At 36.7% G+C, this 18,405-nt stretch overlaps 1 protein-coding gene across 1 annotated transcript in view; it reads right to left on the reverse strand.

The window, feature by feature from the left end:
* Positions 1 to 18,405, reverse strand: part of GALNTL6 (polypeptide N-acetylgalactosaminyltransferase like 6) — a 1,201,435-nt gene that overhangs the window by 90,044 nt on the left and 1,092,986 nt on the right. The window contains exon 8 of the mRNA XM_042935079.1: positions 17,970 to 18,077. Within this exon, the coding sequence (XP_042791013.1) occupies positions 17,970 to 18,077 (108 nt within the window). The remainder of the gene's footprint in view (positions 1 to 17,969; positions 18,078 to 18,405) is intronic.

Consider the following 18,405-nt stretch of genomic DNA (forward strand, 5'->3'; position numbering starts at 1 on the left):
TATATCATGTCACTCCCTTCTGGTCTACCAAGTTTCTGTTGCTAAGTCTGCTGCTAACCTGATTTGTCTTCCCTTTTAGGTTAGGGATTTCTTTCCCCTTGTTGATTTCTTTCCTTATCCTTATATTTTGTAAATTTTAGTACAATATGTTTTGGTGTTGGCTGGCATTAGTTGAATTTGATGGGAGTTCTCTGTGTTTCCTGGATTTGGATGACTGTTTCCTTCCCCAGATTAGGGAAATTTTCAGCTATAATTTGCTCATATAAGCCTTCTACCCTTTTTTCCCTCTCTTCTGCGATTCCTTGATATACATACTACAGTTTGCTTATCCATTTACCTATTGATGGACATTTGGGTTTTTCTAGCTTGGGGTTATTATAAATAAAACTTCTATGAACAGTATTTGTATGGACATTTTCTTTAATTTCTATTGGGTAAATATATTGAAGAGGAATGTCTGAGTCATACACTAAGTAGTCTAACCTTTAACGAAACTGCTAAACTATTTCCCAAAGTGGTTGTACCATTTTACATTCCCATTAGCATCATATGAGCATTCCAGTGAAACCGTAACTTCCACACTCAATATAGTCAAGTCTTTTTATTTTTTGCCATTATAAAAGTGTGGTTTTAATTTATATTTCCTTAATGATTAATAATTGGAAGCATCTTATCATGCACTTATTTCCCATCTGTATACCATTTTTGGTATAAATGCTTAAATCTTTTGACCATTTAAAAAATTAGGTTGTTTGTTTTCTTTCTTATTTTTGAGTTCTGAGAATTCTTTATATATTCTGGATACAAGTCTATTGTCAGAAATGTGATAAAAAGATTTATTAAAACTACAGTATAAAGTTTTCCCATTCCTCCCACCCCTTATCCCTTGCCTCTGGCAATTATCTATCTGTTCTCTGTTTCTGTGAGCTTGTATTTTTTTTTAATTCCACATATAAAAGAGATCCTATGGTATTTGATTTTTTCTATCTGACTTATTTAACCTAACATAATTCCCTCGAGGTCCATCTATATTTTTGCAAATGGCAAGACTTCATTCTTTTTCAAGGTTGAATGATATTCCATTATATATATTCCACAATTTCTTTATTCATTCATCCATCAATGGACACATAGGTTGCTTGCATATTTTGGCTATTATAAATAATTCTGAAAATTTAACATGGGGAGGTATGTATCTTTTTGAGTTATATGCTTTCATTTCTTTTTTCAGCAGAAATTTGCAGGCCGGAAGAAAGAGAGAGGCATGATATACTCAAAGTGCTGAAAGAAGACTTTCAATCAAGGATACCTGACAAAATTATCATTCAGAATTGAAGGTGAGATAAGGAGTTTTATAGACAAGCAAAAGCTAAAGAATTTTTATCACCACTAACCTGGCCTTACAGAAATCTTAAAGGAACTTCTTTATGCTGAAAGGAAGGCCATTCTTCAGTGATAAGAACACATATTAAAGGATAAATGACACTAGAAAGGTAAATATATGGTAAAGGTAGTCACTTATAAAGCTAGTATTAAGGTTAAAAACAAAAGTAGTAAAAATAACTATGATTTAAATAGTTAAGGGATACACAAGATAAAAATATATAAAATGAGGGGCAGTTGGGTAAGCATAAACTTGATTTTGGCTCAGGTCATGATTTCACAGTCATGACATCGAGTCCCAACTAGGGCTCTGTTCTGGAGCCTGCTTGGGATTCTCTCTCCCTCTCTCTGCCCCTTCCCTCTCAAAATAAATAAATAAAATGAAAAAAAAAGATGTAAAATGTGACACCAAACACATAAATCATTGTAGGGGAGAGTAAAAATATTGAGCTTTAGAATGGAATCAAACTTAAGTGTTACCAAGTTAAAATAGACTGTTACAGATATAAGTTGTTATATGTAAGACTCATGGTAACCACAAAACAAAACCTATAGTAAATACACAAAAGGAAAAGAGAAAGGAATATAAGCATACCATTAAATAAAGTCATCAAATGCAAAAGAAGAGAGCAAGAGAGGAAGAAAGGAACAGAGAGGAACCACAAAAACAGCCAGAAAACAATTAACAAAATGGTCATAAGGACATACCTATCAATAACTACTTTAAATGCAAATGGACTAAATTCTTCAATCAGAAAACATAGAGTGACTGAATGGATAGAAAAATAAGACCCATGTATATGTTGCCTACAAGAAACTGACTTTAGATATAGGACATATACAGACCAAAAGTGAAGAGATGAAAAAGATATTCCATGGAAATTAAAACCAAAAGAAAGCAGGAATAGCTGTACTTACATCAGACAAAATAGATTTTGTCCTATTACAATAACTATAATAAAAGAGAAAGAAGGGTGTTACATAATAATAAAGGGGCCAGTCCACCAATAGAATATAACATTTATAAATATTTATGCACCCAATATAAGAGCACCTAAATATATAAAATAAATATTAACAGACCTGAAGAGAGAAATATACAGCAATATAATAATAGTAGGGAACTTTAATTTCCACTTACTTCAACAGATAATTCAGATAGAAAATTAATAAGGAAGTATATGCCTCAAATGACATTTTAGACTAGATAGACTTAATAGACATTTACAGAATATTCCATTTGAAAGTGGCAAGACAGACATCTCTAGTGCACATGGAACATTTTTTAAGATAGATCATATGTTAAACCACAAAACAAGTCTTAAGAAATTTAAGAGGATTGATATCATATCAAGCATATTCTCTAACCACAGTGGTATAAACTAAAAAATAATTGTATGTAAAGAAAACTGGAAAATTTGCAAATATTTGAAGATTAAGCAATGTATTACTGAACAAACAATGGGTCAAAGAAGTCAACAGAGAAATAAAAAATATCGTATCAAATAAAATTGAAATGTAACATACTAAAATTTACGGGATTCAGTAAAAACAGTTTTAAGAGGTAAGTTCATAGCAATAAATGCCTTCTTGAAGAAACAGGAAAAGTCTCAAATAGCCTAACTGTACACCCCAAGGGACTAGAAAAGAAAAAATATATACATAGGTTAGTAAAAGGATGGAAATAGTAAGAATCAGAGCAAACTAAATGAAATAGAATCTAAAAACATAGTAGAAAGACCAATGAAACTAAGAGCTGTTTCTTTGTAAAGATAATAAAAATTGACAAACCTTTAGCTAGACTCACCAAGACTGAAGAAGACGAGTCAAAGGAATAAAATCAGAAATTAAAGAGAAGTTACAACTGGTATCACATAAATAAAAGGAGCATAAGACACTACTATGAGCAATAATATGCCCAATAATAATCAATTGGGAAACTTGGAAGAAATGGACAGATGGATACAATCTACCAAGACCAAACCCTGATGAAGTAGAAAATCTGAACAGATGGATTACTAGTAAGGAGATTGAAACATTAGTCAACCCCTTCACCCCAAAATGTGCAGGACCAGACAGCTTCACTGGTAAATTCTATTCAAAGAAGAATTAATAGCAATCCTCAATCTCTTCCAAAAAAATAGAAGAGGAGAGAACTCTTCCAAACTCATTTTATGAGGCCAGTATAAGCCTGATACCAAAACCAGACAAGGATGCCACAAGGATGCCAATATTCCCAATGATCGTAGATGCAAAAATCCTGAATAAAATATTAGCAAACTGAATTCAACAATACATTAAAACAATCACACACTGTGATTAAGTGGAATTTATTCTAGGGATGCAAGGATGGTTCAATATCTATAAATCAGTTAATGTGATCTATACCACATTAACAAAATAAAAACTAAAAATTATATCATAATCTAAATAGATGCAGAAAACACATTTCACAAAATTTAACATTCATTTATGATAAAAACTCTCAACAAAGTGGGTATAGAGGGAACTTACCTCAACATAATAAATCTCTATATAACAAACCCACAGCTAACATCATAGTCAATGGTAAACAGCTGAAAAGCTTTTCCTCTAAGATCAGGAACAAGACAAGGATGCTCACTCTCACCACTTTTATGCAACACAGTATTGGAAATACTAGCTAGAGCAATTAGGCAAAAAAATAAATAAAGACACTCAAATTGGAAAGGAAGAAGTAAAACTGTCACCATTTGCAGATGACATGATATTATATATAGAAAACTATAAAAATTTCATTAAAAACCATTAGAACCAATAAATGGATTCAGTAAAACTGCAGAATACAAAATCAATAGACAGAAATCCGTTGAATTTCTATAATTAATAACAATCTATTAGAAGAAAAATTAAGAAAACAGTATAATTTAATATTAAATTGAAAACAATAAAATATCTATGAATAAGTTCAACTGATGAGGTGAAAAATCTGTATATGGACAACCTCAAGACATTAATTAAAGTAATTGAAGAAGACACAAATAAGTGGAAAGATATAGTCATGGATTGGAAGAATTAATATTGTTAAAATGTCCATACTATCCAAAGCAATATACAGATTCAATGCAATCTCTATCAAAATTCCAATGGTATTTTTCTTAGAAATAGAACAAACAGTTCTAAAGTTTCTGTGAAACCACAAAAGACCCTGAATAGTGAAAGCGATCTTGAGGGAGAAGAATAATGCTGAAGGCGTCATGCTCCCTGATTTTAAACTACATTATAAAGAAATACGATTTGTAAATATTTTCTCCCAGTCTGTACCTTGTTTTTATTCTCTTAACAGTGCCTTTTGAAGAGTAAGAGACTCTAATTTCAATGAAATCCAATTCTTCTAGGTATAAGTGCCTATGGTGTCATAGCTGTCCAACCTCACAATTTTTCTTCTTTGTTTTTTTTTTCTAGAAATATTTGACTGTATGCAAAAATCTATTTCAACCCTATTTTCTTTCATTAATCCTTTTGTTGCCAATACTGTTACCATGATTACTGTAGTTTTTTAATGACTTAAAATTGGGTGATATAAGTCCTCCCACTTTGTTTTTTATCAATGTTATTTGGCTGTCTTAGGTCCTTTGCATTACTCGATAAATTTTCGAATCAGCTTGCCTACTTTTTTTATTGCGGTAAAATATACATAACATAACATTTTCCTTTTGACCATTTTTAAATGTGCAGTTCAGTTGGCATTAAAAACATTCTCATGCTTCCAACAACACAGTTCAGATTTCAGTTGCTATGGTATGTTAACTGTGAGTAATTGCATAACAAACATGTTACTGTTAGCTTTTCAAACCACAAATCACTATGTAATTAATAAATGCATACAATGATCAATGACCAATTACATCACTTCTTTCAAAGTCTATTGGTGATTGATCATTGCACATCTGCTATTTTCTTTTTAACATTTATTTATTTTTGAGACAGAGAGAGACAGAGCATGAACGGGGGAGGGTCAGAGAGAGGGAGACACAGAATCCGAAACAGGCTCCAGGCTCTGAGCCATCAGCACAGAGCCTGACGCGGGGCTCGAACTCACGGACTGCGAGATCATGACCTGAGCCGAAGTCGGCCGTTTAACCGACTGAGCCACCCAGGTGCCCTTGCACATCTCCTATTTAGTTCACACATAGCCAGTAAAGCACATAGTTGTGCTGCATCCTTATTTTCGATAGATAAACATGGCATGACATTTTACAATAATGGATAATCAAAATGAGACCATTGACTAACAAAGATGAAAGAGCAGTAAAGAAGCAAAAAGTGATAATGCTGAAAGTGAAATTCAAATAGAATTTTTAGGAGAAATGACTGTTCATTGAAATGTTAACATTGCTGCCATTTGAGAGACTCTAGATATGTAGCCAGGGAATTTAGCGAGAGTATATTTATTTTCATAAATGAGGAAAATGCTTACGATGAAAAGGATAAGGTAGTCCCAGAGAAAGTGACACCAGCAAAAACTTCACCTCATAGGAACTATTGTAGATATTTTACAGCATTGAAAGTATAAGGGATAAAATATTGGAAGGTGACCCAAAAGTTAAAAAAGGAATATTATAATTTGCCAAGGCATAGAAAAAATGCTCACTCTTCAGCATAAATTATGTGAAATACAGTTTGAATGGATAGCTACTTCTGATGACTATTTTTACAAAGAAATGAAACACCTTAATTTTTCCTCAAAAAAAATTCACATGGTTTTGCAACCATCACCAGCATCCATTTCCATAACTCTTGTCATCTTCCTGAGCTGAAACTCTAAATCCATTAAACAATAACTCCCCATTTCCTCATTCTTCAACCCCTAGCAATCACTATTCTATTTTCTGTTTACTACTACTTGAGTATGTAAGCTATTTCATATAAGAGGAATCATGCAGCATTCATTCTTTTGTGACTGGCATATTTCACTTGGTATAATGTCTTCAATATTCATCCATTTTGTAGTATCTGTCAGAATTTTCCTTCTTTTCATGGCTGAATAATAACCCATTGTATGTATATACCACATTTTGCTTATCCATTTATTATCAATGGACATTGGGTTGCTTCTATGTTTTGACTATCACTATGAACATGTGTGTACAAATATCTGCTTGAATACTTGCTTTCAATTCTTTTGTGTATTACTCAGAAATGGAATCATTGGATCATATGGTAATTTTAGCTTTAATTTTTTGAGGAAACCCCATACTGCTTTCCGTGGTGGCTGCAACATTTAACATTTCTGTTATGTACAGGGGTTCTAATTTCTCTACATTCTTTCCAACATTCACTGTTTTCTGTTTTCTAGGTTTTTTGTTTGTTTTTTAAATAATAGTCATCTTAATGGGTGTGAAGTGGTATCTCATTGTGGGTTTGTTTTGTATTTCTCCAGTGATTAGTGATATTGCACATCTTGTTTCATATGCTTATGGCCATTTGTATATCTTCGTTGGACACAAGTCTTTTCAAGTCCCTTTCCCATTTCTTAAATCAGGTTTTTTGCTTTTTTGTTGTTGAGTTGTAGAAGTTCTTTAAATATTCTGGATATTAACCCCTTATCAGATATATGATTTGCAAATATTTTCTGCTATTTAGTGAGTTGCCTTTTCACTCTGTTTTACCTATTGATAGTGTCTTTGAGGCATAACCTTGCCTAATGTTTAAGCTTAAGTTGGGTCACCTTAGGTAATCAGGGCCCTTAAAGATAAAGTTGGGCTGATTGTTGCTGATGAAGAACTGTTAAACAGAAATAGATGTATTGTACTTATCTATCAATATATAACAAATCACTCTCAAATGGAATAGTTTAAAACAATAATAAACCTTTTTTTAAAAATCTTTCACAGTTTCTGTGGGTCAGGAACTTGGGAGTGGTTTGGGCAATCTGGCTTGGATTTTCAGGAGTTTCAGCCAGATTTTGCCAGGCAACAGTTATCTTAAGCCTTGAATGGGGCTGGAAGATCTTCTTCCAAGGTGGCTACACGTTTGACAAACTGGTACTTGTTATTGGTAGGGGAACTCAATTTTCCTCTTTATGGGCCTCTACAGGGCTGTTGAGTGTTCATCATGATGTGATGACTGTTTTCCCCAAATCAAGTCACACAACAGAACAAGGTGGAAGCAGCAGTGCCTTTGTGACCTAGCATCAGAAGCAAAACATGGTATGATGGGACAAAAGTGAAAGTATGGTTTCTATTTTGTTTTGTCTTTTTTTAATTCGTTTTTATCCCCTAAAACTGTATTTGGCTGAGATTGAGGATTGGAATATGACGGAATTATTTTTCATCATTAGTTTTCTGAAATTTGGAGGAAGTGGAGATAACCAATAGCTATTGGAATTATTGAAGGAAGCTTAACATAAACAGAAGTCTTTAGTGTTCAAGTGAGGGCGAATGGCCCATAGCTAAAAGACAACCATCCTGAGTTTATCCAGGACCCAGGTAAGTTCTGGTACTTTGAGAACTGAAGTGTTGGTTTCTCCAGAGACAGCACCATGAGCTGTTGATGCTCTTCTTGTGAATGGCGGAAGACGTATGGCTTCTCCAGTAGCTTCACAGGCAAGAAAGGGGCAAGTGGGAGCACAAAGAAGAAACAAGTCATGGGTGAGGCAGAGTGGGTACTGCATCTGACAAGCAGGTATGTAAGCACGTGGGAGGAAGCCTTTTGGGGAGGTCTAGAGACATCAGAGGGATAATCTGAAGGGTGCTTATTTTTGGCAATCAAGCCAACGGAGTCTCGTGCTATCACAATTAATTTGAGTATAAAAGGCAGTGTGGTCTTTTTTTTTTTTTTTTAACATTTATTTATTTTTGAGACAGAGAGAGACAGAGCATGAACAGGGGAGGGGCAGAGAGAGAGGGAGAAACAGAATCCGAAACAGGCTCCAGGCTCTGAGCTGTCAGCACAGAGCCCGACGCGGGGCTCGAACTCACGGACCGTGAGATCATGACCTGAGCCGAAGTCTGACGCTTAACTGACCGAGCCACCCAGGCGCCCCAAGGCAGTGTGGTCTTATTGGTAAATAATCATTATTAATACAATTGCTATTTTTTAAATATAGTTTCTTTTAATGTTTATTTTTGACAGAGAGAGAGAGAGACAGAGAATGAGCGGGGGAGGGGCAGAGAGAGAGGGAGACACAGAAGCAGAAGCAGGCTCCAGGCTCTGAGCTGTCAGTACAGAGCCTGACACAGGGCTTGAACTCACAGACCGCGAGATCATGACCTGAGCCGAAGTTGGACGCTCAATCTACTGAGCCACCCAGGCACCCCACAATTGCTATTTTTTAAAAAAATAAATCGCAACAAGCACTTCCAACCATCAACCAAAGAAGATATCAAACGTTTTGTTACATCACACAAACATTCACCACAAGCCAACTGTGGTTAAACTAAATGCTGCTATAGTATTTATTCCATTTGTTATTAGTAGGCCCTGTTTTATTTTTCATACTGTCAAAACAGGCAAAAAAAACCTATATGTTTTTAATAGCTCATGTAGGGTCCTTAGGTTGGAAATTATATGTTAAAAGTTTAGGTCATCCGTGAAATTTTATTTTTATAAACTGTTTTCAGAATTAGAACACTAAAAGCATCCAGAAACCACAAAGCTGGCAGTTGGCTTTGACCATTTCTCACTTTATAGAATATCAAATGGAACTTTTTTTTTCATCTCAAATGTAACGTCAAAAGGAGATATACTTGGGCTGGAACTCAAGTTGGAAATAGATTTTTCTTATTAAGGTAAAATTGACATATAACATTATGTTTCAGGTACACAACATAATAATTCAATATTTGCATACATTGGAAAGTGTATAACTGCAATAAATCTAGTTATCATCAATTCACCATACACAGTTACAGTTTTCTTTCCTTTTGATGAGAACTTTTAAGATTTACCATGTTGGCAACTTTCAAATATGTATTATAATATTACTGACTGCCATGACAATATGGCTGCCATGTTGTACATTAATTTCCCTGGAAATGGAATTCTTGCTATGAACTAAGAAACTATTAGAAACAAAGGTAATTAGAATGGAAATGAAATGGCAGAGGCCTCAAGCACAGTGTCACTGTGCATGTACACATCTTATGGTAAGAATCTAATTCCACAAAATGAGACCCTCCTATTCAGGTACTCCTGTGGCTTCCTCATTCCATTGGGGTCCTGAAAGGTGGAGTTATAAAGCAGCCAGCCCAGCTGCCTCTTGCAAGAGTTGCATTTTTGGTTATTGAGATCATGGCATGCTAAATATTTAAATTTGCTTAAATTTCAGTAGCTTAATTTTATAGCAGCAGGGGCCTACTTTATCTAAGCAAGCTTTCTCCTTTCTGAGGCTCCAGTGGAGTTGTGAAAATGTTCAGTTCTAATGGGGATAATGATAAAAATGCAATTATAATTCCCCCCAGCCCACAAATGGGCTCACCATGTAGTTTCTCAAGTGCTTTGAAAAAAGAAAGCTGTATAAATGCTAACTAACAACATAAAGTGCCAAGGTACTTTAGGTAGGGGAAGGAGTAGCCAAAAGCAGACTGGAAAAGGTACCATTGGAAAGAGAAAATAATTCCCATTTTAATTTTGTTAAGAATGACAAAGTAAGAGTATGATTACTCATGACAGCTAATTGTCATGTCAATACCTAGGATCCCCATTTAAATAAACCATATTTACTTTATAAAATCTGCCAATAGGCTCAACAAAAAACTCATGAAAAATGCTGGTCCTCACTAGATAGATCAGGAAATGCTGACTTTTGTCCTTATGGTTTAGAGATTACTTGTCTCAATTCCAAGCTCTGTTTTGCACCTCAGAAAGTGTTAGATACTTGATTCACAAGTCATAGCTGAGCTAAACTTGGGAAAGCACTGAGGGATATTTGGAACAGTTAAACGGAGCAGAATGCTTTAATGTTGGGAAGATGAGAGCATCTGTGGGAGTTTGGGGGGCAATATGTAGAGCAAATAAATAGGAAGAAAATCAAAGTAAAAGTTAGTTTTGAGAAGCTTTGTGGAAAATTGCTGAGTTTCAAAACAATATTGTTGTCTTCCCCTCACATGTTCTTTTCATGATATTTTTCACATGAAAAAGAAATTTAGAGTCTCTAGGTTTGGTATGAACACTCCATGTTTTACCTCCATATTGTTTAAAATTTTTTAAAGACAATGTGTGATTCTGTTGTTATTTGTTAAGCAAACGGATGAAAAAAAGTGGATACTTAAAAAAAATTCTGATACCAGTGGTTTAGGAATTAAGGGAACAAATAAAGGCCAAGCAGCGAGACATAAGTTTGTGTTCCATGTTTTCCCATCCTCTCTCTAGGTCCTTGGCAGACAGAGTAGTTTTACTTTGCCTTGTTTTCCTCTTATGCAATGCAAGCATAAAATGTCAAGTGTTAAAAATGGGACATCATTAAAGGATGAGTATGAGTGCTCTATTGGTGTTGGGTACCAGAAACTTATCTCCAGTGTGGGGCAATGTCCTTGGGTGATGTGACATTCTATTACAAAGGGATGGCTTGATCTAACAGGAAGGGCTCAATGCTACTGGCTTAAGACACGTAGCATGCTCAATGCATCTCCATAGTAGGCAATTAATAAATATTTACTGAGAAGTTTCTCTAGCCTGAGTCTTTGTTGAGGATAGACCCTTATCTTTATAGTATGCAATGGACTCACCATATCTTAATGATTTACTGAATCATTATTGTCACATAATAAACTTATGATTGTTTTTTAGGGAGACTCTCATGAAGAATAATGAAATATTATTCATGGAAGATGCTTGGACTTCTTAAATAAAAAGCTCCATATAAATAGAAGATATTATATTCTAAAATGTGGCCAAGAAGGGGGAGAAACTAACACATGATCGCAGTATGTGAATCAACTTTAGTTCTGGCCCTAAGTATTAGATGGCCTTATTATCTTTTTTGTTATATTATAAGGAAGAATTAGATATAGTTATTGTTTTCAGAGGAACTGCTTCTGCATGGAAGTCCTAGCCATGAATGCAGGTTGAGTCTTTGGGGAAGAATTCATCATTTTCTGTTTTTTGAGAGAAAGCCCATGATAGGCCACTGTGTCCCTGAACTCGATGATAGTTTCAAATAAAGCACCTGAACTCTATAGTTTTCAGAGAAAAAGAAAGAGGTGCTGGCTGCTGTTGATGGCTAAGGTTGTCATGTTACAGCTCTTATTTGTTGGGCAGTTTTACGAGAGTGAACTGATTTATAATCATCAGGGGAGAAAGGTCAATTTGTGGGAGCAGATTTCCCATTCATCACCATACTCTATAGCCTTGTTGCTGATTTTGTTTTCTGATATCAAAGTAGTCATTTTGGTCTTGCTAAAGCGTTTCCTCAACTGATATATTTTTCTGACACAAACAAGGGAGGGCTGCATACGTCAGATCTTGTGTTCTTCCATTTCAGCTACTTTAGACCAGGATAGCTGGTGCCAGGGTGAACGATGAGGAAGCACTCCCTAATTGATTTGGGGTGATTGGGCTTCCACACTGAAACCCTCCCCCCTACTCCTCCTCACCTCTACCTCTCTCCGCCCCAACCAGTTTCAACAGTCTGAGATGATCTATGGAGTCAGAAGAACTGGATGTCACCAGAGTTATGACACCAGGAGAAAAACAACTTGAAAAATAGGTTAAGAAGTCATTTCATAGCTGATAGAGGCAAAATCACCATTCTGCCTCAGACGTCAGGTTTAACCTTCACGCCCATGAAGTATAATAACCATAGAACATCAAAGATCATTGCATTCTGCCAAGAAACCCTAAGTAAATACATAAGGTGAAAAACATTTGTAACTTGGATATAGATCACAGTGTGGCCTATAGGATCATTAAATATAATCTATTACTATGGAGCATATATTGTTATTGTATTAAATAACACTGGATGTGTTATACGAAATATACTTCCTCTTACGTAAAATTGTAATTGCAATAATTTGTTTCTAAACAAAGCCGCTTACAAATAAGTATATAAGATACAGATCTCATTCATAGTGAATTTAGTTATGTTTATTTAACCCTTAGCTCACCCTCGTGGTGTTTAGATTGTTATGTGTAAATTGCTGGATTGTGTCGATACCATCTAACTGTCCTAATCAGGGTCGTTAGTTATCAGAAGTTAAAGTTTTTGTTTATCGTGTTCTTCATTTATACTTCCAGGGCCTAGCACAGTGCCTGGCATGATGAATTCCTTTTTTTTCTCTCCCAGAAATGAACATTTATTGGTATAGAAAATCTGATTTTTGTGGGCTCTCAGAATCCTACATGGGAAGTCTGTGCAAGTCTCTGGGATCTGGCCGTCCCTGAACTCATGTAAGGGTTTCGCTTATCACCCTTCTTATCTAAAACTAATCTCAGCATCTTCCCCCTTCCCCTTTTGCATGTCTCCATTTCTTGTCTGGATATGATTTTTTTCTTAGAAGCTATGATGAAAACCTCCTAACCACATTTGACCTCTCTCTCCTTGCACAGCATGGCAAATCAATAAAAACCTTCCAGGAAATTTTCTTTACAAATGCTTCTTGTGTTCAAAATGTTACTTCCCTTAGTCTTCTCCCACTTAATGTTTACTTGTTGGTTGATCTGTTTAACGCTTTTATTTTTTTTATTTTTACTTTATTTTTTATTTTTTTTAAAGCTTATTTTGTGTGTGTGTGTGTGTGTGTGTGTGTGTGTGAGGGTGAGAGAGAGAGAGGGAGAGAATGAGCAGGGAAGAGGCAGAGAGTCCCAAGCAGGTTCCACCCTGTCAGTGCAGAGCTTGACGCAGGGCTCAAACTCACAAACTGTGAGATCAGGACCTGTGCCAAATCTAAGAGTTGGCCTCTTAACTGACTCAGCCACCCAGGTGCCCAATTACCCCTTTTATTTTTATCCTGGCATTTCCTGTCCCAAAACTGTGAGTGCAATCTATAAAAAAAACACACTGTGGTCTGCACACAGGGCCCTCCAGAGAGTCTGCCTCCAATGTACATTCCCAGTGTAGCTCCACAGGTCCCAAACTGTCCTTTCTCACTCTCTGAGCCTGCTCCTTCCTACCGGTATTGTTGCTCATGCTGGAGCCTGTGCCCTTCCACTCCGACTGCTCCTGTTCATTCCAAGCCTTCCCATAAGGGTCAGTTTGGTAGGAGGGTTAAGCCTAGGACAGAGGTGTCTCAGTTCACAATCCCACTCTGTTCACTTGACATTTAACCTTACCCTTTCTAATGAGAGTTACATTTTCAAGTTCTATAGGCCATCCAGTGCAACAGGACTTTTATGGGGTTTGACTTCTTTCCTTTTACAGCTGTATGTCGAAATTTGGATGACGGTTGCCATAAAATGCAAGACGGCATTTTAGAAAAGAAAAAAAGTATTAATACTATGTCAGTGGCAAACCACAGAAGCATGCAGTTCCCTCATTTTGCATCCTGTTGCATCCCTTGCAAACTTTGGAGCTAGGGAGGACAGACTGTGAGCTTCCAGGACTGCCCCACTCCCAGCCTGCAACAGTGCCCTCCGGTGGCTTAGGATCCTCCCGGGGAAACTCCCTTGGGCCAACTTGCATCCGCGGGACTACCCTTGTGCTGCAATCAGTATGTTTATCCATGAGGTGATGGCTCTGCACCTCTGTCTTGTCCCTGCTCATAAATCCACTGGTCTCAGGTCCAGTGGCTTTGATTGTCCCCAAACACAGTTGCATTCACAGAGACGTCTGCAAGGCGCCAGTAATGGCTGCTCCTTCAACAGAGCGAGTGGTTCACGTCACAACTTGTCAGAAGGAAGGGTCTTCTTGGAGGGTCTTCCACCCAACTGCCACTCAGCCGCTTCTGCCTGTGCGGAGGCTCACTAGGCCTTTCACTGAGGAGCTGCTCACTCTTCTGTGACGAGGACAGTGTCATCCTGAGGAAGGGACAGCTATCACTACAGCTCTCGGACGTTCTAGTCTTTCTACAACAAGAGGGACAATCATTTCCTCTTTCAGGAACTGGCTGTTTGTTCCTGGTGAAAAGATGCCACAACAATGCCCAGTGTGCAAACGCTGGAGCCAACTCAGTAAGATGTCTAGTTTTATTCATGATGAGTGAAAACTCTGATTCCCAGATGAAGCTGAATTGTAAGTCACCGTATCCTGGAGTTTTGCATTTTATGGGAACTGCCATAGGGATGCTAATTTTTATTTTTGCCAAATAAGGGCACTAATAAAATCGATCTTGTATTCTGTCATTAAAAAAAAAAACCCAAAGCCTCTGATTGTTGCATAAAAGGATATTACTAAATCGAATATATGTAGCTTTGTGATACTTATTTTTCTCAGGTCACTGAGGCTGGATGAAAACTGGCCCAGGAACTGCTTCTGGTCACTGGTCCTGTGCTTGGGAACCACTATTCTATGAAATTCGTCCATTTAATTGAAGTATCCTCGAAGGTCCTCTTTCAGTTCAAAAGCTTTGGTACCGCATCCCCCTCCTGCCCCCTCTGCTAATGCGTATCTTCACAATATGTTTGAACAACTACTTGTTGTCCTGTATTGTCCTCTAGAGGTTTCATACATGGCTATCTTGTCTCTTCCAACCAGACTGTAATGCTAGGTAAATAGAAGGTACTAATTATTTGAATTTATTTCAATAATACACACTGGTGAACTATTTAGAGGACGGCAGGCTATTCACACGTGTGTGTGTGCGTGTGCATGTGCGTGTGTGTGTGTGCGTGTGTGTGTGTGTGTGTTTGGAGGCTGGAGGGAATCTTCAGTTTACATAGGTACGTAAATAAAAGGTGCATGTTTTTGAAGGATTAAAGGAGCTTTGTAAAATAAGAAAACAAGCCTTTAGAGTTAAAATCTCCATCTTCATTTCCTAATGAGCTTGGAGAGATTAACTACCTATTGAATAGACATGACTCTGCATCTGAAACACCTTTAATGTCTCTCATCATTTTTGATGATTTAGTAACGACAGCAGGGGTAGCAGGTAGTTGAGGTTCTCCCACAAAAATCAGAACTGTTTTTCATTTTAATATATTTTTTTATTTAAAATATCATGAAACGTACCTTAGACTGACAGTTGAACTTCAATATTTATGACTTTCTGATTGCCCTAGCAGTTTAGAAAAAAACTGAAAATGAGCCCTCAAGTAAAATTTAAGTGGAAAAGATTAAAATTCAGAAGTATGGACTTTTTTTTTTTTCATTTGAAGGCACACTCACTTTTTGCTGGAAATTTTATGTGCCAACCCTAGCTTTCCTATATTTGACAGTCCTTGAAAAAGTACTTCATTTCTTTCTTGAAAATATATGAGCAGTTTTATTTTTTTGAAAACACACCCTGTGGATCAGCACAACTTTCCCTTCCAGTTTGAACACTCTAATTTTGACTACAAACCAAGCACTTACTCCATCCATCCTGCAAATGAATGATGCAGATTGGGGCACAAGCTGGGAGCATATGAGTGAGTGAGAGGGACAAGTGACAACATCATTATCTTTGGGGTAGTTTCACCTGCTATGATTTATGATACTCACATGGCTGATTTGTGATATGTGCCCAAAGCTATACCTTTTAGTGAATTCTTATTGTTTTCCTGAATGAATTTGGAGATTCATATGTGTTAAGTCTTATGACAAAATTAAGTCATATATCCTTATCTAAGATACAGCTCTGTAATTGCTTTGTGATTTTGCGATTTTTTTTTCAAATAGCATATTTTTATAGCTACTTAATGGAGTACTTTATTACACTTTTGAGGAGGGAGTAATAATATGACTATTTCCCTTCAAGGTGTATGTGATGCTGGGGCACCTGGGTGGCTCAGTCAGTTGACCGTCCAACTGTGGCTCAGGTCATGATCTCACAGTTCATGAGTTCAAGCCCCACATCAGGCTCACTGCTGTCAGTGCAGAGTCTGCTTCAGATCCTCTGTCTTCCTCTCTCTGCAGCCTCCCCTGCTTGCACTCTCTCAAAAATAAATAAAACATTTAAAAAAAGGTGTATGTGATGTAACCTCATTACTATGAACTCAAACTGCTATAAAAAAAGATTGTGGATGTGGCTTAAGAAAATGCATACAGTTGACAATCTCAGAAATGGAATAAGAATCAATTCTCTTTCCTCAAGAAGATTCACTACAAATGAAAATTTGGGGCGCCTGGGTGGCTCAGTTGGCTAGGCTTCTGACTTCAGCTCAGGTCATGATCTCACAGTTCATGAGTTCAAGCCCCGTGTTGGGCTCTGTGCTTACAGCTCAGAGCATGGAGCCTGCTTCAGATTCTGTGTCTCCCTCTATCTGCCCCTCCTCAACTCGCACTCTGTCTCTCAAAAATGAATAAACGTTAACAAAATTTTTTTAAAGAAAAATTTTTGTACTTCATTGTTAAGTTCTAGTAAGACATGCCTGTAGCATTTTCTAGTTTTTTTTTTCTTATTAATTAGTCCTGTCAACAAATATTTGTTGAGTGCCTGCCAAGTCTTGTTCTAGGTGCTGGGAGTATAGTAGCAAATAGCACAGAAGGAACTCTGCCTTGGTGGGATTGATATTCTAATGAAACCTGATGAACTGGTTTATATTTTAAAGAAGCTTGTGAGTCTATTGAGCTTTATATAAAAGATCCAAATAGTTATCTATTGACGCCTTAGTAGTAAAAAAACCAAATGAATAATTCAGGGTTCGATTCCTAGGAGAATACTGTGTAAAGGGAAGTAGCAAAAACACATTTTTTTTTTCTAGATTTTGCATCTCTGCGGTGGTAGATACATACTGCGGTGAATAAAACTAACCCAGCTATGAAGAAAGTAACATGGAAAACAGAGAAATTGTCAGGATTATTCAAGAAGGCATTGTGACTTTCTCCCGAATATGTATGAAAACATTCTAAAAGGCATCCTTCCATTTAGCCTATGAAAAAGGTTTTATTCAAAACAGTATTTGAAAAAGCATCTTGCAACTGGCCAAATGTGGAATTTTGAGGATGGGGTAAAATTTCAGGCAGTCTTGGCTCTAGTTGCAAATGAGAAAGCAGAGGTTGGGCAACCACCTCTCCCCATCTCGTATTTCCCCCTTTCTCCATCTGACTTATGTATCCTGTTATACTCCATGAAGGGGGACAGGGGGAGTACTGGACATCCATTCTGACGACTCAGGCTTAAACCCCCTCCTCCATCATTCATTTGAGCGTGAACAAGCCACCTTGCTAAGCCTCAGTTTTCTCATCTACAAAATAAGGATATGAATACCAATCGAAGAAGGTATAGGTGAAGGTTAAATATAATGTATGTGAAAGCGCTTAGAAGCAATTAAAAACAAGAATTAATATAATAGTTAACCCCTCCTTAAGGAATGGAAATCAAACTCTGAGGAACACAGAAACTCTATACGTACTAAAGCCTGCCAAATGGAATGGTAAGTGGTGCAGTTTTTATTTCGGTCAGTTGTTTCTAACAGACTTTGCCTGTCAGTCTGTGTCACAAATTATACGACGTAGGAGGCTGCTTGGTCTGCTGCCTACAGGAAGCCATGTAAAGCCCAACTTATTTTGATCCCCAGTTACTCACTCTTGCCAGGCTGGTCCCAGATGGAACTTTATAAGGGACATACTTTCTGTAGATATGACCAACTCTAGAACATGGGACATCAAACATTTCTCCTCCACACATCCAAACCTAAAGAGAGGAAATTTAAAAGTATAACAAAAGAGAACAGTACAATTCATATTAAAAAAAGGAATTCTTAGTAGAATTCATAAACAATCTTATAATTGCTCAAAATCTCTAAATTAATAATTTCTATTTATCATAAATAGTTAACCAAGAAAAAGACCTCACATTTTTCAAAACCTAGATTCATAAAAGTTTAGAACCACAATATGAGTTTAGTAAAGTCTAATTTCCATAGATAGCATCTTGGCATTTTTCTATTCTAGTAGAATTTGTTCACAAACATTGTGCGCGCTGACATTTAATGCTTAGACATCTTCTCATTTATATAGCT

This window comes from Panthera leo, chromosome B1 (assembly GCF_018350215.1).
Source record: "Panthera leo isolate Ple1 chromosome B1, P.leo_Ple1_pat1.1, whole genome shotgun sequence".
Classification (NCBI taxonomy): Eukaryota; Metazoa; Chordata; class Mammalia; order Carnivora; family Felidae; genus Panthera; species Panthera leo.